Below are 24,209 nucleotides of genomic sequence, written 5' to 3' on the forward strand. Positions count from 1 at the left end.
ATGTGATTAGCTGATGTGTTAAATACCTATTCAGGTGTCGTAAGATCTGGTATGAGTCTGTAATGTAGTTGGGTAGGAACTCGACCTTAAACTCGTCTGTAAAGCAAGGTGTGATGCAAGGTGATTTGTAGAACAGTCAGTCTGGACTTGCCGTTTATGTCGGCTGCAATAGAGTCAATAGAGTCATAATACCCATACAACCTAGCAGTCAAACAGGGAAATGGTTCCAATCATTTTTCCCAAAGTTTTTTTTATAAACACTTAAAAAAGGGATGTGTTTCGTGTAGGCACGTGACTTTTTGAAAGCAGTGTAAATATCTTGGACAAGGTGATTGTAACCATTTCCCTGTTTGACTGCTAGGTTTTATGGGTATTATGACACCTCCCCTGTGGGGCTCTATGTCTGTCAAAATTAATAATGGATTTCCCCCTACTGTTCATCTATGAGATTACATCAGTGCTCAAACCTGTGCTGCAATGTTGCACGCACACACATTTTTCACTTTCACTTACTTAGCTAGCAAATGAAGCTAGCTAGATAGTTTAGCCTACTCAAACACCCAGTTCAAACAGAGACGGATGCTATGTTACCTAGCTGGCTATGGCTATCCAACGCTAGAACTCCGCTAGAACTCTTCCAAGTCAAGGTAAGCTTTTGGTTTTATAAATGTATTACCACCGTGGTCGGCCCGTGTAACTTCTAAACTGCTTGCTAACTGTACACTGTACTGCACGATTGTAGTGGGTCTACTAATGCGTTAGTTCTAGTAGCTATGTTGCCCCAAAGCATGATGTTTCCACCCCCATGCTTCACAGTAGGTATGGTGTTCTTTGGATGCAACTAGCATTCTTTGTCCTCCAAACACGACGAGTTGAGTTTTTACCAAAAAGTTATATTTGGTTTCATCTGACCATATGACATTCTCCCAATCTTCTTCTGGATCATCCAAATGCTCTCTAGCAAACTTCAGACGGGCCTGGACATGTACTGGCTTAAGCAGGGGGACACGTCTGGCACTGCAGGATTTGAGTCCCTGGCGGCGTAGTGTGTTACTGATGGTAGGCTTGTTACTTTGGTCCCAGCTCTCTGCAGGTCATTCACTAGGTCCCCCCGTGTGGTTCTGGGATTTTTGCTCACTGTTCTTGTGATCATTTTGACCCCACGGGGTGAGATCATGCGTGGAGCCCCAGATCGAGGGAGATTATGAGTGGTCTTGTATGTCTTCCATTTCCTAATAATTGCTTCCACAGTTGATTTCTTCAAACTAAGCTGCTTACCTATTGCAGATTCAGTCTTCCCAGCCTGGTGCAGGTCTACAATTTTGTTTCTGGTGTCCTTTGACAGCTCTTTGGTCATGGCCATAGTGGAGTTTGGAGTGTGACTGTTTGAGGTTGTGGACAGGTGTCTTTTATACTGATAACAAGTTCAAACAGGTGCCATTAATACAGGTAACGAGTGGAGGACAGAGGAGCCTCAAAGAAGAAGTTACAGGTCTGTGAGAGCCAGAAATCTTGCTTGTTTGTAGGTGACCAAATACTTATTTTCCACCATAATTTGCAAATAAATTCATTAAAAATCCTACAATGTGATTTTCTGGATTTTTTTTCTAATTTTGTCTGTCATAGTTGAAGTGTACCTATGATGAAAATTACAGGCCTCTCTCATCTTTTTATGTGGGAGAACTTGCACAATTGGTGGCTGACTAAATACTTTTTTGCCCCACTGTAGAACATGACCATGCCTGACATAGACTCCCGGGTGAGACACAGGTGGGTCTGGAATGTGCTGAGCTCAGGCAGGTGGAGAAGACCCCGTCCCCACTCATACACAGGCCTTAGGTGCCGTCAGCCTTTCTCCACACGTTGAGCTTGTCGTAGTACTCTGTGCGGTATGCGAACAGGATGATCTCACGGCTGCCTGTTGCCAGCTCAGTGGCCAGCCGCATGCACAGGGTGAAGGCTTCCATGAAAAGATCCTTCCGAGGGATAAATGTTAATGGGTGAAGTGAAAGTAGGTAGGGGAGAGCGGGGTAAGTTGAGACCTTTTTTACATTAAGGATCACTCCATCAAGGGAAATGTATTATTATTTCTAACAGATATCTACATACATTATATTTTAGGGTGCTGTGTATCCATGGAAATAATCAGAATTCATTCAAGTTGTGTCAAGCGGTCTCTTGGCACAACATTCCGTGGGTATGGGGTAAGTTGAGCTGCGGGATAAGTTAAGGTTGTTAAACAGAAAAATCTTGACTGTTAAGCAGAAAGTGCTTTGTGCTTACGTTGCCCCTCGTGGATAGTACTGAAGGCATCTGGAAAAACGATGAATACTGAAATCTATCTATTGTGATCTCCCTGCAACTATGGGGGATACAAGGTGCAACAAGTGAGAGAATAGTACTGAAGCTCAAAAGAAAGTCTGTCTGATATGTGATGGATTTGGTCATTTTATTTACTGATCACAATAAACAGTGTAGTAGTCTTTTCAATATTTTATTGAGCAAAAGTTGTGTGCATTAAGGAAATAGACGCCTGGCTCAAATAGAAGCCAGCCTCTAATAAGCTCCGGTTGTGTACAGTGACTGAAGCAATTAAAGGCCAAGGCTATTCATTTAAGTTTTACGGTACTAGCTAAACAAGGTAGCCTTGAAATGAGGCTATAGTTGTCAAGATCATTTGTATCCCCCCCTTATGGAGTGGCAGCACATATGCAGATTTCCATGTTTTTGGAATACTTCCTGATAACAATGTTAAATAACAAATGTGGGCTACTGAGCCAGCAATACGGGGTGCTGCACACTTAAGCAGATCAGGCTCCAAATGATCAGCCCCTGTGGATTTTTGTCTGATGTTAACAAAGCATCCAGGACTTCTTTATCAGTGAATTCCCGAAAAGAAAACACCTGACCAGCATTTTCAATATCATTCAATAGATTTTCACCATCTACATCCAAACTACTTTTTTTCAAGAGCTGGCTTTGAAATACATTAATGATATCAATTTAGTCAGTAATAGGGACAGAATCTAAATTAATGTATTGAGCTAGATAAGAGGAGACACAACCCTTCAGTGATGAGGAGACACAACCCTTTAGTGACAGTATAATTTATTTAAAAAATGTAGTTCCCCATGATAGGACAATAAATAAACTCGATGTATAATTTACTTTAAAACGCTGTTCCACCATGATAGGGCAATAAATAAATAAATAAGTTGTATAATTCATTATAAAATGTATATCCCTCATCTGTACAACATTGAAAGCTCTGGGATTTGCAACCATTTCCTTTCTTACTCAACACCACACTTTCCCAAACACCAAAAAACCCACACCACACCATCCATCTCAATACATCCACACATACTGTGCCTTCTGTTTACTGTGTTTTTATCTCCACCCAGTTGTATTAGTGCTTTTGTGTTCCCATTAGTTATATTTGAAGATAGATAGAAAAGCTACAGTTGAAGTCAGAAGTTTACATAGACTTAGGTTGGAGTCACAAATGTCTTGTTAACAAACTGTAGTTTTGGCAAGTCGGTTAGGACATCTACTTTGTGCATGACACAAGTCATTTTTCCAACAATTGTTAACAGACAGATTATTTCACTTATAATTTACTGTATCACATGTCATGACGTTGGCCTGGGGGTAGGTTTATGACAGTCATAAATACCTCTTCCCCCGTTTTTCCTCTCTCTACCCTACTGATGTTACATTTGCAAACACCTTGGTTAATTAACATAGAGATTCTGGGAACATCAGAAGGTGGGGGGAAACTATATCCTGGTAATCCGACCAATTGAACATATGCGGTGGTACTTAATGAATATGATGTCAGTTCAGTTGTCATCTGAGACACTCATCAATGATAAGATGACATAAACTCTACAGTGGAAAGTCTACACATCAGAGTTATCGGATTCACATGGAATTGTTGTTCAATTTAAATGTTTGAATATTAAATTATTTGTGATGGGATGAAATGTGATTTTAGCTTCTAAAATGTGAGATTTGGGTTTTCATAAGGTTAGGGCCCAGCTCAATCAGTGGCCCACCCCTGTGAAGGGACATGGGCTATAAAACTTTTCAAACACGCCCTCCTCTCCCTTCCTATATAAAGCCTTGGAGACAATATAACCTCCTGTTCCGAGGATGTAAGGACGACGGTCCGATGTCAGAATAGTTCAGATAATAACTACAGAACGAAGCCAACATCAGCGTGAGCTTTGGTTGCGAATGGTATGAACTTTGAACTTTTATTCACTACAGAAGTGATACCTCCTAGCTGTTGAGTTAGCAACAGCAGCTGCAAACACAGGTTAGGAAGGAACAGACAGAGTATCCCGTCTACCACACAATGACGTTAATACAATGTATACAATTTACCAGCAGAGACATTCGTCAAAGGACAAAGGACTCGGTTGGGCAACACGGCCTTCCATCTACCACCAACCTACCGAAGCGCAGCTCAGAGTAAATATTTATTGCATTTTCCTTAGAATGCATAAGTTAATGTATTTACGATAGCACAGTATTTACGATGTCCCTCAGTCTTCCCGCTCTTTCACTCAAACCCAGCCCCTTTTCTTTTGTGTAACAAGCTGTCATATTTGTTCCGCCCGCTAGGGACGTTTTCCTTTATGACGTAATTTGTAATCAAGTTATGATTAATTATGTGCATGTGTAATTCTGTGTGATAGTTAGGTATTTAGTAAATAAATAATTCAACCCAATTTTGTATTGCTTATTCAACTTGTTAGCCAGGGTTCGTGAAGATAACCAAGAATTTACAACTTCCAGATGAGACTGAATTAATGTGACGATTAATATTGACTGTTATTGATGTAAAATATTACTAGGTCTTTAAGAGTTTATTCGGAAGAGCTCTATAAATATTATTTTGTGGAGCCCCTACTCTCTATTTAATTACATTTACATGATTAGCTCAATCAGGTAATATTAATTACGGAGAAATTATTTTATAGAATAGCATGTCATATCACTTAATCCGGCATAGCCAAAGACACGACACACAATTCCAGTGGGTCAGAAGTTTACATACACTAAGTTGACTGTGCATTCCAGAAAATGATGTCATGGCTTTAGAAGCTTCTGATTGGCTAAATGACATCATTTGAGTCAATTGGAGGTGTACCAGTGGATGTATTTCAAGGCCTACCTTCAAACTCAGTGCCTCTTTGTTTGACATCATGGGAAAATCAAAAGAAATCAGCCAAGACCTCAGATAGAAAATTGTAGACCTCCACAAGTCTGGTTCATCCTTGGGAGCAATTTCCAAACGCCTGAAGGTACCACGTTCATCTGTACAAACAATAGCACGCAAGTATAAACACCATGGGACCACCCAGCCGTCATACCGCTCAGGAAGGAGACGCGTTCTGTCTCCTAGAGATGAACGTACTTTGGTGCGAAAAGACAGACTGGAAGAGACAGAGAGTCTCAGGTAAGTTTGAGTCTTGTTGTGGCAGAATCAGAATTCTTTAGGTAACATTGATAAATAAGATGTTTTATCAATTTTCATAAGTATGCTTATGTGGGAAAGTTACTTGGGCCCCAGAAGAGGGGAGAGGTCAGGCTTGTCTTCTTATGGGAATGTGTCTGTAACTATTACATGTCCCCTCTGAGGTTGCCCTTATCTTGATTTAGTATATGGCCTAGGAGGCTCACTGTCTTTTCTGATCTTGTCCAGGAGGGGGTGTATTTGAGATGGGAGTATCTCGAATTGACAATTGATATTTGTCATTGGATGAGGTAATGTTTTGGTCCTAAGTGGTACCAAGAACGAGATAAGAACTTCGTTTAGGAGACCAAACTGAACGATAATATATATATAGCTAATGCCGTCTGGCTATGGGATACTCCTCTCTCAAGTAAAGTCTTCCTTTGTAAATGTTCCTAAGATCTGTTATTTGTCATGTGAGTTGAGAGGGGTGTGTCTTGGCTATAAATGATACTAAGAATAGTTTTGTAAGCACTCTCAGAGAATTCATTTATAGACACTGAATTGATCTGAGAGTCACAGGGCTATGGTGAAGCTCATATAATTAAAGATGGACTTTATGACAACTCTGACTTGTGTGTGGTTTGCTCTCTCATGATTTGGTAATACAGGAAATGTCCACGACATTCTTTGTTTGCAACATTATGAAAGGTTCTCTCTTTTTTAGACTTGTAAAATAGGGAAAATGCCATGGATACCCCAACTCTCAACTTAAACTGGTGACTGAACTAAGATTTGTTTAAGGCAATGGTATTGCTGTTGTGATTGTGTAGTTTTGGGTACCAGTATTTAGGAGTATTTCAAACACCTTATTTCTTTTCTAGGAGACAGACTGTGTGTCAGTGAGGGTGGTGAAAGGGAAAGAGCCAGGGAGAGAGACTTCAGAGGACAGTGTCACAGCCACGGCAGGACCATGTGTCAACCTTGTTGCCAGCAGCACCAGTATAGGTGAAAGTGTCACAGCATTGTCCAGTTACCTCAGTGATGGCATAAAACCATATCAGCCACTCCCACAATTTATAGAACCGCAAATTCTTGCCAACAGAGTGTTGACCTTTCAAGAGAGATGGTTTCGCGATTTCCCATGGCTACCTTATAATCCATCAATAAAAGGAGTGTTGTGTTTTCACTGTAGCCAAGGGTTTTCAAGCCAGCCATCTTTTGGCCAAAGAGCGGATGCTGCCTTCATTAGTGCAGGATTTAGGAACTGGAGAAAAGCCATCGCAAAATTCACAGCTCATCAAAACTGCCAAACCCACCGCCACTTTGTAACTGTAACAGCACACCAGCTAAATCTAATAAGTGCCCAGTTATCCAGCGTGTGGGGTAAACAGCAGAAATTACGAAGCTACCTTGCACTGTATGAGAATGCAACAACATTGATTGACTTCATTGAATCCATTGAGACACACTCATCACTATAGGGCAGAATTTTTTAAGTGTTGGATGTGGTGGAGGTTCAGTTTGGCGACCATTTTGACTAGGACAGTCTAAACGTCCTTCAAAAGTTGGAAAGAGCGCTTCTCACGGGGGAGTTGGATGAGTCTCTAGATCAGTACTCTGAAGTGATTTACTTCTGGGTTTGTTCAGCCATTCCTGTGGCGAAAATGAATGGGGAAAGAATAGGGTTTTGTGATTAACGTAGAACATAAGGTCTGTTAACACAGGTTTTGGAGATCTTATACATTTTATTCTATGAGATTATAATGTATCAGTCAGTTAATATGACCTTTATTAGATATGAAGCATTCATGTGCTTTTTTGAATTACATAAATACTCATTTTTAAAAAAGTGATGTTAGATGAAGATTCTCTCCTGGACAAAATGTATGAGATCTCCTAAGCGTTATTTTTGCAGTTTATCCAAAAAACCAACAAAAACTCCATTAATTTTCCCATAGGCTTTGTCCAACAAACCGTGATGGAGTTAGTGCCTACGAAAGATTCCATTGCTATTGCTCTCCTTTGAGTCTGATTCCGACTTAGGAATGTATGCCTTTCCTACGTATGCATGCCTTTCCTACTCACTTCTCAGTATTTGGTATTCAGACTTACCTTATTCAGTTGCACAAAATGCTTTGCAAGTGTGGCTACCTTGCGCTCTCTGAATACGTTTAATTCAACCGCTGAATACTTGCGGGACAACAGATTTTCTCGGGTTTAGGGTTTTCAATACATTTATCTTGTACCTTTTAATTCAAATTTGTCCACAGACTCAATAGAATACATAGAGAGAACAGGTTCAGAATATATATGGTTCAATGAAAGAATGCCATCTATACTGAACAAAAATACAAACACAACATGTCAAGTGTTGGTCCCATGTTTCATGAGTTGAAATAAAAGATCCCAGAAATTTTCCATGAGCAGAAAAAGCTCATTTCTCTAAAATGCTGTGCTCAAATTTGTTTACGTCACTGTTGGGAGCAATTCTCCTTTGCCAAGAGAATCCATCCCCCTGACAGGTGTGGAATATCAGGAAGCTGATTAAACAGCATGATAATTACACTGGTGCACCTTGTGCTGGGGACAATAAAAGGCTACTCTAAAATGTGCAGTTCTGTCACACAACAAAATGCCACAGATGTCTCAAGTTTGGAGGAAGCGTGCAATTGACATGCTGACTGCAGGAAAGTTCACCAGAGCTGTTGCCAGAGAATTTAATGTTAATTTAATGTGAAATCCATAGATTAGGGTCTAATGAATTTATTAAAATGTAGTAATTTCCTTATATGAACTGTAACTCAGTAAAATCCTAGAAATTGTTGCATGTTGCATTTATATTTTTGTTCAGTATATTTATCTTATTCTTTGTTTCAGCACCAACTGGTAGATTTAAAAGTACTCCGATTTTGTTGATTATTTAGACACATTTTTGGGTTAGGAAAGTATGTATGAATCATTAAAAAAAATAGGTTTGGTTTTTGCTGTATTCATCCTGAAAGTTTTCAATTTCAAGTTCAATCCATGAAATTGTAAAATATAACTGAGAAAAGTCCAGGCATAGGCTATAATTAAAACATTCTAAAGCGTACACATCAACTCGGCAGATTCAGCCCTTGTGAGAGCAAAATTACAAGATTGTTATAATACTGATATTGCATCAAATGGTTGTTTTATGGAATAGAATAGGGTTCATAGAACGCGGTCTAAGAAACTGCATCTCAGTCCCTTGGTTTGAATCCAGGCTGAATCACATCCGGCCTTGATTGGGAGTCCCTTGGGGCGGCACACAATTGGCCCAGCGTTGTCCGGGTTTGGCCGGGGAAGGTCGTCAGTGTAAATAAGAATTTGTTCTGAACTGACTTGCCTAGTTAAATAAGGGTTCAATTTTTTTTAAAGTTACAAAAATTAAGAATTGGGCCTCTGGGGCTTAATAATGCTGACAGTGGATTTACGATGCCTTTGGTGATAAAACCTAAAGAAACCATTCCATAGCATGAGCTAGTGTTTGTGTATTGGGAAATACCTGGGTTGAGAGGTTTGGATAATTATGAGAGGAACCTTGTTTTAGTGACCAGACCTTGGTTTCCACCCAATGAGAACAGTCTTCACAGCAGATACTGTCTGCTGTGAATTATTCATTTATTTTATATGAATCCTAACCTTGTGGCCCATTCCACACATCTGTTGTTTGCATTATAGACTAAGGGGTGTATTTTTGCTAAAGAAGATCTTTGTATCCTTTGTGTCAGGGCTCTCAACGAATCATCTAAAGGGTGGTTCGTCGACCAGCCATCGTTATTGCAGAGCACTCAAATCATGCACTTAACCTTGTGGTGTGACATGCTTTCCTTATTAATAAGTGGGGCGGCAGGGTAGCCTATTGGCAGGTTAGCCTAGTGGTTAGAGCGTTGGACTAGTAACTGGAAGGTTGCAAGTTCAAACCCCTGAGCTGACAAGTTCTGTCGTTCTTCCCCTGAACAGGCAGTTAACCCACTGTTCCTAGGCCGTCATTGAAAATAAGAATTTGTTCTTAACTGACTTGCCTAGTTAAATAAAGGTAAAATATCAGATACCTCCTTATTGTCATTGATTGCATGGGTTGTAAGCACAGGTAGACTTTTTAGAGGGGGAGCGGGCTGGGGACAGGCTTTGAGAGGAGTGGTCAGGGCATGACTTGGATATAAAGAGTAACCGTACCTATTTCAGTCCACTTCAAGTCTGCTATTTCTGTTCAGTGCCGAATTTGAATACCACAGCCCCTAGAATCAAATCAAGTAGCTGGCCAGTGCATACAAGATTTGGTTATTGGTTCAGAAATATAGCCTGAGACTTCAATGCAATGTAGGGCGTGACCTGTATGGGGGCAGGTAGCCTAGTGGTTATTAGGGTTGGACCAGTAACCCAAAGGTTGCTGGTTCGAATCCCCGAGGCAACTAGGTCAAAAATCTGTCTGTGGCCTAGAGCCGGCCAAATGAATAAAATTTAGAAATGCACCAATTCCAAGGTTTTTCAGCTGTGGAACAGTTTTCTGCATGTATTGAGGTCCAAAGAAAATACAGCCCCACAAAGATGGAATCAGTATTCAAATCCTATAATTTGAAAAATGTATTTTGATTAAACTAAAGAGGCTAGACAGGATCTTGGAAACTACATTGCTATTTTTTTTATTTTTTAGACCTTATGTTTTGGATTTGATGTGTCAATGTATGGCTCATACATGCATAATATCTGCAGTCCTCTCAGATTCCCAGGGGAGAAAGTCACAGAATCCCGACCATTCTAACCTGGTATATTTAAGCAGTGAGTTACTGTGGTATTATACTGAGCAAAAGTATAAACGCAACATTAATCAATTTCAAAGATTTTGCTGAGTTACAGTTCATATAAGGAAATCATTCAATTGAAATCAACTAATTAGGCCCTAATCTATGGATTCCACATGTCTGGGCACGGGCACAGCCATGGGTGGGCCTGGAAAGGCATAGGCCCACCCACTTGGGAGCTAGGCCCACCCAATGGGGAGCCAAGCCTAGAAAATCAGAATGAGCTTTATTACAGATACTCCTCCTGGATCTTTTTGTGCCCAACAATAGGGAGAAATATGTTTTTTGTGAGTATGGAACATTTCTCTGATCTTTTATTTCAGCTCATGAAACATGGGACCAATATTCTACATGTTGCGTTTATATTTCTGTTCAGTGTAGTATTTTGTGGAAGTATGTTGTAACTAAAGTACTTCTTATCCAATCAGGATAATCGATTCCACCCCTAAAAGCAATGGTCATTTGGTGTAGCCTGCTATTTAACATTTAAAAAATGATTGAATATGGCCATGGTCAAAGTATTCAGACCTGTTGACTTTACCACATGTTGTTACATGACAGCCTTATTCTAAAATGTATTACATTATTTTATTTCCTCAATCTACACATAATGTGTACACCCATAATGACAAAGCGAAAACAGGTTTAGAACATTGACTAATTAATCAAAAAATAAAACACATACCTTATTTGTATCCAGACCCTTTGCTATGAGACTCGAAATTGAGCTCAGGTGCTTCCTGTCCAAATCTGTGAAATTGCTTTATCTGACATATTGCATGAGGCAACCATATACAATTTCTGCATCAGATCTTAGAGTGATGGACTGTGCAATCCCCGTGGCCTCCGCAACGAATCAGACAGGTGTCCTGTGCACCATGAAAAAAACCAAAAAAACATTGCGACTGCTCAACGAAAGAAATCTCGGTCGACCAACAGCCTATCGACCAAACAATCGACTAGTTGACTAAATGGGGTCTGCCCTAATCAATACACCAGTCACTACAAAGATAAGAAGGACGCCTTTAACTCAGTTGTCAGAAAGGAAAGAAACTGCGCAGGGATTTCACCATGAGGCCAATGGCGACTTTAAAACAGTTAAGAGTTTAATGGCTGTGATAGGACAAAGCTGAGGGTGGATCGACAACATTGTAGTTAATTTACTCCACAATACCTAATTGACAGAGTGAAATTGAGGAAGACTGTACAGAATACAAATATTTCAAAACATGCATCCTGTTTGCAACAAGGCACTTAAGTAATACTGCAAAAAATGTGGAAAAGCAATTAGCATTTTGTCCTGAGTACCTGCCACTCTCCATATTTTCAAGCATAGTGCTGGCTGCATCATGGGTTACGGGTATGCTTGTAATCGTTAAGAACTGGGGAGTTTTTCAGTATAAAATATTTATGGAATGGGGCTAAGCACACTAGATGAAAACCTGGTTCAGTCTGCTTTCCACCAGACACCGGAAGATTGATTCACCTTTCATCAGGAAAATAACCTAAAACACAAGGCCAAATCTACACTGGAGTTGTTTACCAAGAAGACGGTGAATGTTCATGAGTGGCCGAGCTACAGTTTTGACTTAAATCTGCTTGAAAATCTATGTCAAGACCTGAAAATGGTTGTCTAGCAATGATCAACAACCAATTTGACAGAGCTTGACGAATGTTGAAAAGAATAATGGGCAAATGTTGCACAATTCTATGAGGTACACCTGTTGTATTCGGCGCATTTGACAAATAAAATTTGATTTGAATTCAGGTGTGGAAAGCTCTTACAGAGTTACTCAGAAAGACTCAGCTGTAATCACTGCCAAGTGATCCTAACATGTATTGACTCAGGGAGTTGAATACTTTTTTTAATGAAGATATACTAGCGTTTTATTTTCCATGTTTTTTTTTATTACAGATTTTTTAATTGTTTTTCTTATTTGAAAGAGTATTTTCTATTGATCATTGGGGGGAAAAAAGAAGACAATTAAATCCATTTTAATCCCACTTAGTAAAAACAAAATGTAGAAAAAGTCAAAGGGTGTGAATACTTTCTGAAGGTTCTATTTAATTCCATGTGTGGGCCTACCTCTCGTCCAGCTCTTGCAGCCAGCTCTTGACGGTGTGTGCATTGTTCTCCCTTGTCAGCCTCTGTAGCGGGAAGAAAGTCTGCTGAAACATCCTCAGCAGGTACTCCTCAAAGTCCAGCGGCACACAGTTCTTGGACACCAGCTCGTTGATGCATGTCATGGCCAGCACATGTTCCGCCAGATTTACAGCCCACATTCTCACCACTTTCTCCTGAGGTGGGAGAGGGAGGGGGGGTGGCAGCCGTAACACTGTGCTTATCCCAAATCGTATCCAGGATACCTCCAGGGTAGAAATGTAGAGAAGTGGTATTATGGATGTGCGCATATCACACCACTAGAACCCACAGAACAGAGAGAGCGATGGGAGGGAGAGAAAGAAGGGGGTTGGTAAAGATCACAGGTGGTTGGTGGCAACCTAATTGGGGAAAACGGGCTGATGGTAATGACTGGAGCAGAATGTTATCAAATGTATTTTATTTCACCTTTATTTAACCAGGTAGGCAAGTTGAGAACAAGTTCTCATTTACAATTGCGACCTGGCCAAGATAAAGCAAAGCAGTTCGACACATACAACAACACAGAGTTACACATGGAGTAAAACAAACATACAGTCAATAATACAATAAAAAAATAAGTCTATATACAATGTGAGCAAGTGAGGTGAGATAAGGGAGGTAAAGGCGAAAAAAGGCCATGGTGGCGAAGTAAATACAATATTGCAAGTAAAACACTGGAATGATTGATTTGCAGTGGAATAATGTGCAAGGTAGAGATAGAAATAATGGGGTGCAAAGGACCAAAATAAATAAATACAGTAGGGAAAGAGGTAGTTGTTTGGGCTAAATTATGTACTATGTACAGGTGCAGTAATCTGTGAGCTGCTCTGACAGCTGGTGCTTAAAGCTAGTGAGGGAGATGTGTTTCCAGTTTCAGAGATTTTTGGAGTTCGTTCCTGTCATTGGCAGCAGAGAACTGGAAGGAGAGGCGGCCAAAGGAAGAATTGGTTTTGGGGGTGACCAGACCATACCTGCTGGAGAGCGTGCTACAGGTGGGTGCTGCTATGGTGACCAGCGAGCTGAGATAAAGGGGGTCTTGTAGATGACCTGGAGCCAGTGTGTTTGGGGACGAGTATGAAGCGAGGGCCAGCCAACAAGAGCGTACAGGTATATGGGGCTTTGGTGACAAAACGGATGGCACTGTGATAGACTGCATCGAATTTATTGAGTAGGTATTGGAGGCTATTTTGTAAATTACATCGCCGAAGTTGAGGATTGGTAGGTTGGTCAGTTTTACAAGTGTATGTTTGGCAGCATGAGTGAATGATGCTTTTTTTGCGAAATAGGAAGCCAATTCTAGATTTAACTTTGGATTGGAGATGTTTGATGTGAGTCTGTAAGGAGAGTTTACAGTCTAACCAGACGTAAATACAGTATGTAAACGGTAAAAATTGTGAAAATAGTAAAAATAAAAATAAAGAAAAACTCTGGAATGAGTCCAAACTTTTGAATGGTACTGTATACAGTTGAAGTCGGAAGCTTACATACACCTCAGCCAAATACATTTAAACTCACCACTTTATTTTAAGAAATAGATATGTCAGAGTAATAGTAAAGATAATTATTTATTTCAGCTTTTATTTATTTCATTACATTCCCAGTGGGTCAGAAGTTTACATACACTCAATTAGTATTTGGTAGCAATTGGCTTTAAATTGTTAAACTTCCACAAGCTTCCCACAATAAGTTGGGTGAATTTTGACCCATTCCCCCTGACAGAGCTGGTGTAATTGAGTCAGGTTTGTAGGCCTCCATGCTCGCACACACTTTTTCAGTTCTGCCCACACATCTTCTATGGGATTGAGGTCAGGGCTTTGTGATGGCCACTCCAATACATTGACTTTGTTGTACTTAATCAATTTTGCCACACCTTTGGAAGTATGCTTGGGGTCATTGTCCATTTGGAAGACACATTTGCAACCAAGCTTTAACTTCCTGACTGATGTCTTGAGATGTTGCTTCAATATATCCAGATAATTTTCCTACCTCATGATGCCATCTATTATGTGAAGTGCACCAGTCCCTCCTGCAGCAAAGCAACCCCACAACATGATACTGCCTCCCCCGTGCTTCACGGTTGGGATGGTGTTCTTCGGCTTGCAAACCTCCCCCTTTTCCCTCCAAACATAACGATGGTCATTACGGCCAAACAGTTCTATTTTTGTTTCATCAGACCACAGGACATTTTTCCAAAAAGTACGATCGTTGTCCCCATGTGCAGTTGCAAACCGTAGTCTGGCTTTTTTATGGAGGTTTTGGAGCAGTGGCTTCTTCCTTGCTGAGCAGACTTTCAGGTTATATCAATATAGGACTCGTTTTACTGTGGATATAGATACTTTTGTACCGGTTTCCTCCAGCATCTTCACAAGTCGTTTGCTGTTGTTCTGGGATTGATTTTCACTTTTACGTTCATCTCTAGGAGACAGAATGCGTCTTCTTCCTGAGCGGTATGACGGCTGCGTGGTCCCATGGTGTTTATACTTGCATACTATTGTTTGTACAGATGAACGTGGTACCTTCAGGCATTTGGAAATTGCTCCCAAAGATGAACCAGGCTTGTGGAGGTCTACAATTTATTTTCTGGGGTCTTGGCTGATTTCCTTTGATTTTGCCATGATGTCAAGCAAAGAGGCACTGAGTTTGAAGGTAGGCCTTGAAATACATCCACAGGTACACCTCCAATTGACTAGAATGATGGCAATTAGCCTATCAGAAGCTTCTAAAGCCATGGCATAATTTTCTGGAATTTTCCAAGCTGTTTAAAGGCACAGTCAACTTAGTGTATGTAAACTTCTGACCCACTGAAATTGTGATTAATTGAAACATCTGTAAACAATTGTTGGAAAAATTACTTGTCATGCACAAAGTAGATGTCCTAACCAACTTGCCAAAACTATAGGTTGTTAACAAGAAACATGTGGAGTGCTTGAAAAATAAGTTTTAATGACTAATAAGTTTTAATGACAACCGAAGTGTATGTAAATGTCCGACTTCAACTGTATCTAAAATGTAAGTAGAAAGTAGAAAGACATTTGAAAAAAGAGTAGCAAGGCTATATACAGACACCTGTTAGTCAGGCTTACTGAGGTAGTATGTACATGTAAGTACATAAAGTGACTGTGCATTTATGGTGAACAGAGAGTAGCAGAAGCGTAAAAAGAGGGGTTGGCGAGTGGTGGGACACAGTGCCGATAGCCCGGTTAGCCAATGTGCGGGAGCACTGGTTGGTCGGGCCAATTTAGGTAGTATGTACATGAATGTATAGTTAAAGTGACTAAGCATATAAGATAAACAGAGAGTAGCAGCAGCGTAAAATAAGGTTTGAGGGGGGGCACACAATGCAAATAGTCCGGGTAACCATTGGTTACCTGTTCAGGAGTCTTATGGCTTGGGGGTAAAAACTGTTGAGAAGCCTTTTTGTCCTAGACTTGGTACTCCGTTACCGCTTACCATGTAGTAGAGAGAGCAGTCTATGACTGGGGTGGCTGGGGTCTTTGACAATTTTTAGGGCCTTCCTCTGACACCGCCTGGTGTAGAGGTCCTAGATGGCAGGCAGCTTTGCCCCAGTGATGGACTGGGCCGTACGCACTACCCTCTGAAGTGCCTTGCGGTCGGAGGCCGAACAATTGCCGTACCAGGCAGTGATGCAACCGGTCAGGATGCTCTCGATGTTGCAGCTGTAGAACCTTTTGTGGATCTCAGGACCTATGCCAAATCTTTTTAGTTTCCTGAGGGGGAATAGGCTTTGTCGTGCCCTATTCACAACTGTCTTGGTGTGCTTGGACCAATCTAGTTTTTTGTTGATGTGGACACCAAGGAATTTGAAGTTCTCAACCTGCTCCACTACAGCCCCGTCAATGAGAATGGGGACGTCCTCGGTGCTCCTTTTCCTGTAGTCCACAATCATCTCCTTAGTCTTGGTTATGTTGAGGGATAGGTTGTTATTCTGGCATCACCTGGCCAGGTCTCTGACCTCCTCCCTATAGGCTGTCTCATCGTTGTCGGTGATCAGGCCTACCACTGTTGTGTCGTCAGCAAACTTAATGATGGTGTTGGAGTCGTGCCTGGCCATGCAGTTGTGGGTGAACAGGGAGTACAGGAGGGAACTGAGCACACACCCTTAGAGAGCTCCAGTGTTGAGGATCAGCGTGTTCAGATGTGTTGCTACCTACCTTCATCACCTAGGGGCGGCCTGTCAGGAAGTCCAGGATCCAGTTGCAGAGGGAGGTGTTTAGTCCCAGGATCCTTAGCTTGGTGATGAGCTTTGAGGGCACTATGGTGTTGAACGCTGAGCTGTAGTCAATGAACAGCATTCTCACATAGGTGTTCCTTTTGTCCAGGTGGGAAAGGGCAGTGTGGAGTGCAATAGAGATTGCGTCATCTGTGGATCTGTTTGGGCGGTATGCAGATTGGAGTGGGTCTAGGGTTTCTGGGATAATGGTGTTGATGTGAGCCATTACCAGCCTTTCAAAGCACTTCATGGCTACGGACGTGAGTGCTACGAGTCTGTAGTCATTTAGGCAGGTTGCCTTTGTGTTCTTGGGCACAGGGACTATGGTGGTCTGCTTGAAGCATGTTGGTATTACAGACACAATCAGGAAAATGTCAGTGAAGACACCTGCCAGTTGGTCAGCACATGCCCGGAGCACACGTCCTGGTAATCCGTCTGGCCCCGCATCCGTGTGTATGTTGACCTGTTTAAAGGTCTTACTCACGTCGGCTATCACACAGTCGTCCTGAACAGTTGATGCTCTCATGCATGCCTCAGTGTTGCTTGCCTCGAAGCGAGCATAGAAGTGATTTAGCTCGTCTGGTAGGCTCGTGTTACTGGACAGCTCTTGGCTGTGCTTCCCTTTGTAGTCTGTAATAGTTTGCAAGCCCTGCCACATTCAACGAGCGTCGGAGCCGGTGTAGTATGATTCAATCTTGGCCCTGTATTGACGCTTTGCCTGTTTGATGGTTCGTTGCAGGACATAGCTGGATTTCTTGTAAGCTTCCGGGTTAGAGTCCCGCACCTTGAAAGCGGCAGCTCTACCCTTTAGCTCAGTGCGAATGTTGCCTGTAATCCATGGCTTCTGGTTGGGGTATGTACGTAAAGTCACTGTGGGGACGATGTCCTCAATGCACAGTCAATGTAAACACACCATTATTTGGAGTGGTATTTTTTAATTTTTAATAGGTCTGAGACTACTGCCTCTTTTACAGATGAGCCCTGCATAAATACATCAAACACATACAATATACAAAATTACAAAACATATTAAGGAAAATACACATTTATAGCAACAGAGGTGCCTGAACCCTCCAAATTCCTGAACCCTTCAGGGCTAGCCTAGAAGTTAGCGTTGGGCTAGTAACTGAAAGGTTGCAAGTTCGAATCCCCGAGCTGACAAGGTACAAATCTGTCTTTCTGCCCCTGAACAAGACGGTTAACCCACTGTTCCTAGGCCGTCATTGAAAATAAGAATTTGTTCTTAACTGACTTGCCTAGTTAAATAAAAATATGCCGAAACCTCCAAAATGTGCTTCATCTGACAAAACCAATTTCAGTGTATCCTCGCTTATTTCGACGTCAACATCTCCAGTTACACGCTGTTCATCTGATTCAGTTTTCATAAAGCTTATGATTTCCTCATCTGATAAACCTCTACCACAACTTTCTGTCTCTAAGTGGAAGTATTAATTCCCAATATCTTGGGTGTCTGAGATTTGATTGAGCTGCATGTACGCACACTACATGTTAATGTTTTTAAAGGCATGTCATTTGTAAAGTCTATTGTCTGTGTAGCGTGGTTCGTTCTGCGTTGTGTAATTTAATGAGGACACTGCCACAACTGGAGGTCTGCTTGTTGGATTTTTATTTGCCCTGCGCACGAAGAGACAACGCACAATACATTAGCCCTTGGCGCAGTCACAGCTCTCAGGCACCACGGTTTTAGATTGAAAAATTGCGGAGCCAAGGACAACATACCTCGCTAGCTGAAGGTCAGGCAAGAGAGAACAATATAGGGGGGGGGGTACAGAAATGCTGGCAGTCTGAGGGTCTTCTCTGAGCAGTTGACATTCCCTCTTTTAAACACTCCACGGGCAATAGGTTTTGAACCATAGCCTCATTTACATTCTCTGTTTGAATTGTTTTGTTTAATTTCACCTTGTTGTCACTAGCAATGCATGTATACAGTAAATGTGTCACAGACCCCTTTAAGACTAAATCCATTTAGCAATTGCTGTACATGAACTCGACATGATTGTGATTCCACATCCTTTTGACTATCTGGAAATAGGCCAACACAATGAAAGTGATACTAATTTGCACAGACATCACATGCTAGAATTGCTCGTTTACTGTTATTTGGTGACTTACAGAACCACAACACTGTTTTGGGTTTATTTTGCTGTGTGACCCATTCCTCACTGTATTTATGTGTCACTGCATTTTTCCTTCCCACTCTGTGTTTGATTGGTGTTTTTGTATCAATTAGTATGTGCTGTCACCCTTATCTCCTGTGTCATTAAATATGGTTGACAGGCTTAAAGGGTTGGTCAACTCAATTTGTTCCTCAATCTGATTAACAGATTAAATTGGTGTGATTGTTCCTCCAAAGAGCAGTTCCTCCATAGAGTATAACAGATCAAACTTAAACAATGTACACATCTGATATTTTGTCTTGGGAATTCAGTCTTCTGTACATGCACAATAGACTTTAAAAGCTATAACAATTTTTGAAAGAATATAGCAGATGCTTTTATACAGAGCGGTTTACAGTAGTGAGTGCATACATTTTCATACTGGTCCCCCATGGGAATCAAACCTACAACCTTGGCATTGTAAGGACCATGCTATACCAACTGAGCCACACAAGAACTACAAACATTTGGTATTTAATGAAGACAAGACCTCTTTTCACCATTCAGACTTTGATTTAATCTTAAATTTCAGCAAATAAATAATGCCTTCATGACAAAATATAATGCAAATAATACCTTTACAATGCAAAAGAGTCCCCTGGACCCCCATATTGGCACAACGAATTAAAGTAGATTTACTGTTCAGACAATAAACTGGTAAGAAATTCAAAAAACATATCAGTTAAATACTGCATCACAGCAAGCAGCCAAGTTAGCTTATTTTCTTCAACATTGTGCATATACAACAACTTCAAATTTGCACTGATAACAATGATAATCGTTGATAATCATAATAATATGATTCAGCAGAAGCTGTAAAATATACAATCATTGCGTGCTATAAGCGTGACAACAATTCAGGTCCTCACCTTTTTCTCAATGTCATTCAACATCAAGTGGAAATACACTTCAAAAATGGCAAAGAACAATATGAAATGCTGGCTTTGTAATTTTACATTTTACTATGGCAACGAGAGTTGAAACATGAAGATACATTATGCAATGTCATATTTTGCCACTGAATTGTCTGTATATATGAGCCTCAATATTCCACCAAATATTTACATTCAATGTGTGTATGCATCTCGCTCGCTCGCTCTCTCTCTCTCTCTCTCTCTCTCTGTGTGTCTGTGTGTGTATACTGTGTGCAACTGAGCATGAGAGAGAGTGTGTCTGCTTTCCTGTCTTTCCCTTTTCATTATTTACCTCATAAATATATCTTGGCACTCCCTCTTTCTCCCTCTCTGGCTCTCCCTCTTTATGTCTCTCCTTCCAAATTATCCACCACTTAACCTCTGTAAGGCACCAATCCTAATTTTAGACAAAAAGTTGGACTGTGGAAAACAGCACACCACTGGGAGACAGTCATCGCTGCACACTATGAACAGATGAAGACAAGGGCCTAGATTCAATCTGGGCCATGGAAAATCCACGTTAAAGTGCGATTGACATTTAAAGGAAATTTCTAATTGAACCGACATATGCAGCATTTACCGTGAATGCCGTCTCCACTAGCGCTGGAACATTGCCTTTAAAATGTGCTTAGCGGCTTAAACACGATCGGATTGAATCTGGCCCAAGGAGACGCAAACCTACAATCACTGACAGAAAGAGCGACTGGGAAATTAGAGAGACACACAAAAGAAAAGTGAGGTGTAAAGACACAAACTCAAAGATAAAGAGAGAGAATGAAAGAGAGAGGCAGGGAAGAGGAAATAGCGAGATGGGAGATGAGGGGAGTGAAATAAGTCATCTGAAAGAAAAAGAAAGTTGTTCCTCTTCCTCCAGATCTCTCTATCTGTGGGTTTTACTTCTTCTCAAGACGTTTCTTCTTCAAATGGACACCTCATACTCCCGTGTGTCCTAGGAACCAGGTAGCAATACAACAGACCCGAATAACAATTCATTTGAAGAAGAAAATAGTTGGTTTTAAATGCTACAGCAAAATATCCTCAGCAGTTTAGGACATGCAACCTCCAGGATTCATAAACAATGGACTAGAGTATTCACTTCTTGTTAACCTACAGTCAATAGCATTTCAACTTCCAGACAAATAAAAAGTAAAGTTACAGAGAATATTTTCCTAAATACTAGCCAAAAGGTGAAAAGTTGAAAAAATAATTGTCAATTTATTAAAGTTGATACAATATACCTGTACATGAGCTCTACATTAAACTCTAGCTTAGTGACATAGATAGAAACATTTTACTTGGTGGTTTAGTTATACCAATAACCTGGGTTTGATTCCCAGTTGGTTACACAGACAGGGCTATCCATGATAAAAAATAATGACAGGCTAATGCAGGTTTTCAAGTTAATTTGGATGGGGGGATTTTTAGCCTATCAGTTTAATCGAGTTGTAGACAATAGAACATCACACATTAGAGTGTTTGAACGTGTCATGCGGCTGCATGACTTGTCGGGTATAAAGTTGGGTGTGGTTTCGTTGCATCCAATTGCAGAGTCTGTGATAGGGCAACGCAACCACTTGTAGATTTGACAGCTCTAACGGAGTTCCACCTCAGAGACTTCCAAAACAACCGCTATGCTGGCTAGCGCGGATCTGATAGAATCTAGCCCCAAAGTGAGAGCGCTTGAGCAATACTTACACATTAGGCAAAAATAGAGAATATACTCACCCCTGCCTCGTATAGAGGGTTGTTGAAGTCAGACTCCACAGTAATTGGGCTGTATGAGTGGGTGTGAGAGAGAGACTTCCAGAAAAGTGGCTTCCACTGCAGTCTACATACACTGAGGGAGAGGGAAATAAATGTTAAAGGGAGAGAATAAAGCATACAGTCAACTTCTGATATCTGATCTATACAATAGCTCAGTACCATGCCAATATTTGGTGAAAGTAAGAAGAATGCATTTTAATTGTGACTGCTGAACTGCGCAGTACGTACTTTGTGTAATACATGTAGATTCCACCAATCAGAAGGATGACCAGGATGATTGGCAGGATGATTGCCAAGGCAATGTTCTCACTTAGCATCTGGTGGGAGGGCTCCAATGACTGGGATACTAGGGAAATAATCAAAAATAATAAATGAAAGAAGAAGTTAAATCAAGACGATTAAAGGGGAATTCCACCAAATTTCAACCTCATTTTCATTATTTCCAGCACTATCCCACTGAGCACACCACATAATTTTAACGTGGGCAATAGGGTAATTTTTGGTTGAGACATTGATCAATAAGATTACAACCTATATTCACCCACTCAAAAAGACAGCCAAAAGTTTGTAGAATTCCCAATGTGTTCCCATGATTGAGCCGGAATCTGGAGCATTTATCATGAAGCTGATCTCCATGAACGCAGGAACATTGACCTTAAAATCCACATTTTCCACAACCCGTGATCAGATTGAATCCCTGCATTATTCTTCAACGTTGATTTTTGGTTGAGATGGAGACGTGAATCCAACATAACAAGTATCAATTTGTTGGTAAACTGGATTAAAAAATATCTCATAGTGGAGATAAAGTGAAGATATGACATTGTTTCAAAAGTACAAATTCATCATACAAGGTTTGTCTATGTTGAAAATTGGTTAGCATGACGTTTCAATGTTCTGTAGTTAGAGATAAGAAGAAATGTCATGACATCATCAAGTTGCATTAAAAGCTTAAAAAAAGTTAAAACAAAATACAAATAAAAAACCTACTGTGAGTTTCTAGCCAGGGGGAGGCATTTTCCTTCTCCCTGTGTCACCATGAATGTCACCATGGAGAATGAATATGAGGTTGAAAAGTGTTGAAATTCCCCTAAAGAAGATGTAGAGTGAGACGAAAAATCACCTTCTAATTTATGATCATCCAACAGCTCCTCGTATGCCACTGATAGATAGAGAAAGGCAGATTATTATTATTATAAGATCATCATTCCTCATTCACTCTTTACAATATGTTCAAGTGTTTCAATTCTCATGCAGAATTTCTTGAAACCCCTCTAACCCCTCATCCTCATTTCCAGCAGTCCAATGTAGATTGTCACCTTTGCAGAAGGGTGGTGGACTGTTCCATTGAGATGGGTGGCCCGGGACACAGTTGATGATAACCTCCCCAATGAGTTCATAGCCCTCATAGCAGAAAAAACGTAGCGTCTCTCCTGCCTGGTAGCTATGCTTGTACAATGTCTGGTAACCATTGTCTGGCACACCTGGGTTTGGGCATGGGTCATACTTCACTGTTTTGGGAAAGGAAATAAAGATGGGGGGGGGGGGGGGGGGGGAGAGAGAGAGAGAGAGAGAGAGAGAGAGAGAGAGAGAGAGAGAGAGAGAGAGAGAGAGAGCAATGCCTTCAGAGAGTATTAACAGCCTCTTTTTCCACATTTTGTTGTATAATTAAAGATGGATTAAACTGAGATTATTTTTCTCTGGCCTACACACAACACCGGATAATGTGAAAGTAGAATTATATTTTTCGAAATGTTTGCAAATGAAAAGCTAAAATGTATTGAGTCAATAAGTATTCAACCCCTTTGTTATGGGAAGCCTAAATAAATTCAGGAGTAAAAATGTGCTTAACAAGTCACATAAATTGCATGGACTCACTCTGTGTGCAATAAACGTTTTTAACATGATTTTTTCAATGACTACCTTGTCTCTGTACCCCACAGATACAATTACAGTGCCTTGCGAAAGTATTCGGCCCCCTTGAACTTTGCGACCTTTTGCCACATTTCAGGCTTCAAACATAAATATATAAAACTGTATTTTTTTGTGAAGAATCAACAACAAGTGGGACACAATCATGAAGTGGAACGACATTTATTGGATATTTCAAACTTTTTTAACAAATCAAAAACTGAAAAATTGGGCGTGCAAAATTATTCAGCCCCCTTAAGTTAATACTTTGTAGCGCCACCTTTTGCTGCGATTACAGCTGTAAGTCGCTTGGGGTATGTCTCTATCAGTTTTGCACATCGAGAGACTGAAATTCTTTTCCCATTCCTCCTTTCAAAACAGCTCGAGCTCAGTGAGGTTGGATGGAGAGCATTTGTGAACAGCAGTTTTCAGATTTCCACAGATTCTCGATTGGATTCAGGTCTGGACTTTGACTTGGCCATTCTAACACCTGGATATGTTTATTTTTGAACCATTCCATTGTAGATTTTGCTTTATGTTTTGGATCATTGTCTTGTTGGAAGACAAATCTCCGTCCCAGTCTCAGGTCTTTTGCAGACTCCATCAGGTTTTCTTCCAGAATGGTCCTGTATTTGGCTCCATCCATCTTCCCATCAATTTTAACCATCTTCCCTGTCCCTGCTGAAGAAAAGCAGGCCCAAACCATGATGCTGCCACCACCATGTTTGACAGTGGGGATGGTATGTTCAGTGTGATGAGCTGTGTTGCTTTTACGC

At 40.8% G+C, this 24,209-nt stretch overlaps 1 protein-coding gene across 1 annotated transcript in view; it reads right to left on the minus strand.

The window, feature by feature from the left end:
* Positions 1 to 19,109: 19,109 nt before the first annotated feature.
* Positions 19,110 to 24,209, minus strand: part of LOC139406893 (seizure protein 6 homolog) — an 81,731-nt gene continuing 76,631 nt past the window's right edge. Inside the window, exons 14-18 of the mRNA XM_071150028.1 lie at positions 22,842 to 23,033; positions 22,646 to 22,684; positions 21,751 to 21,868; positions 21,484 to 21,595; positions 19,110 to 20,707 (exon numbers count right to left, since the gene is read on the minus strand). Of these exons, the coding sequence (XP_071006129.1) occupies positions 20,678 to 20,707; positions 21,484 to 21,595; positions 21,751 to 21,868; positions 22,646 to 22,684; positions 22,842 to 23,033 (491 nt within the window). The 3' untranslated portion in view covers positions 19,110 to 20,677. The remainder of the gene's footprint in view (positions 20,708 to 21,483; positions 21,596 to 21,750; positions 21,869 to 22,645; positions 22,685 to 22,841; positions 23,034 to 24,209) is intronic.

Source organism: Oncorhynchus clarkii, chromosome 4, assembly GCF_045791955.1.
Source record: "Oncorhynchus clarkii lewisi isolate Uvic-CL-2024 chromosome 4, UVic_Ocla_1.0, whole genome shotgun sequence".
In the NCBI taxonomy this organism is placed as follows: domain Eukaryota; kingdom Metazoa; phylum Chordata; class Actinopteri; order Salmoniformes; family Salmonidae; genus Oncorhynchus; species Oncorhynchus clarkii.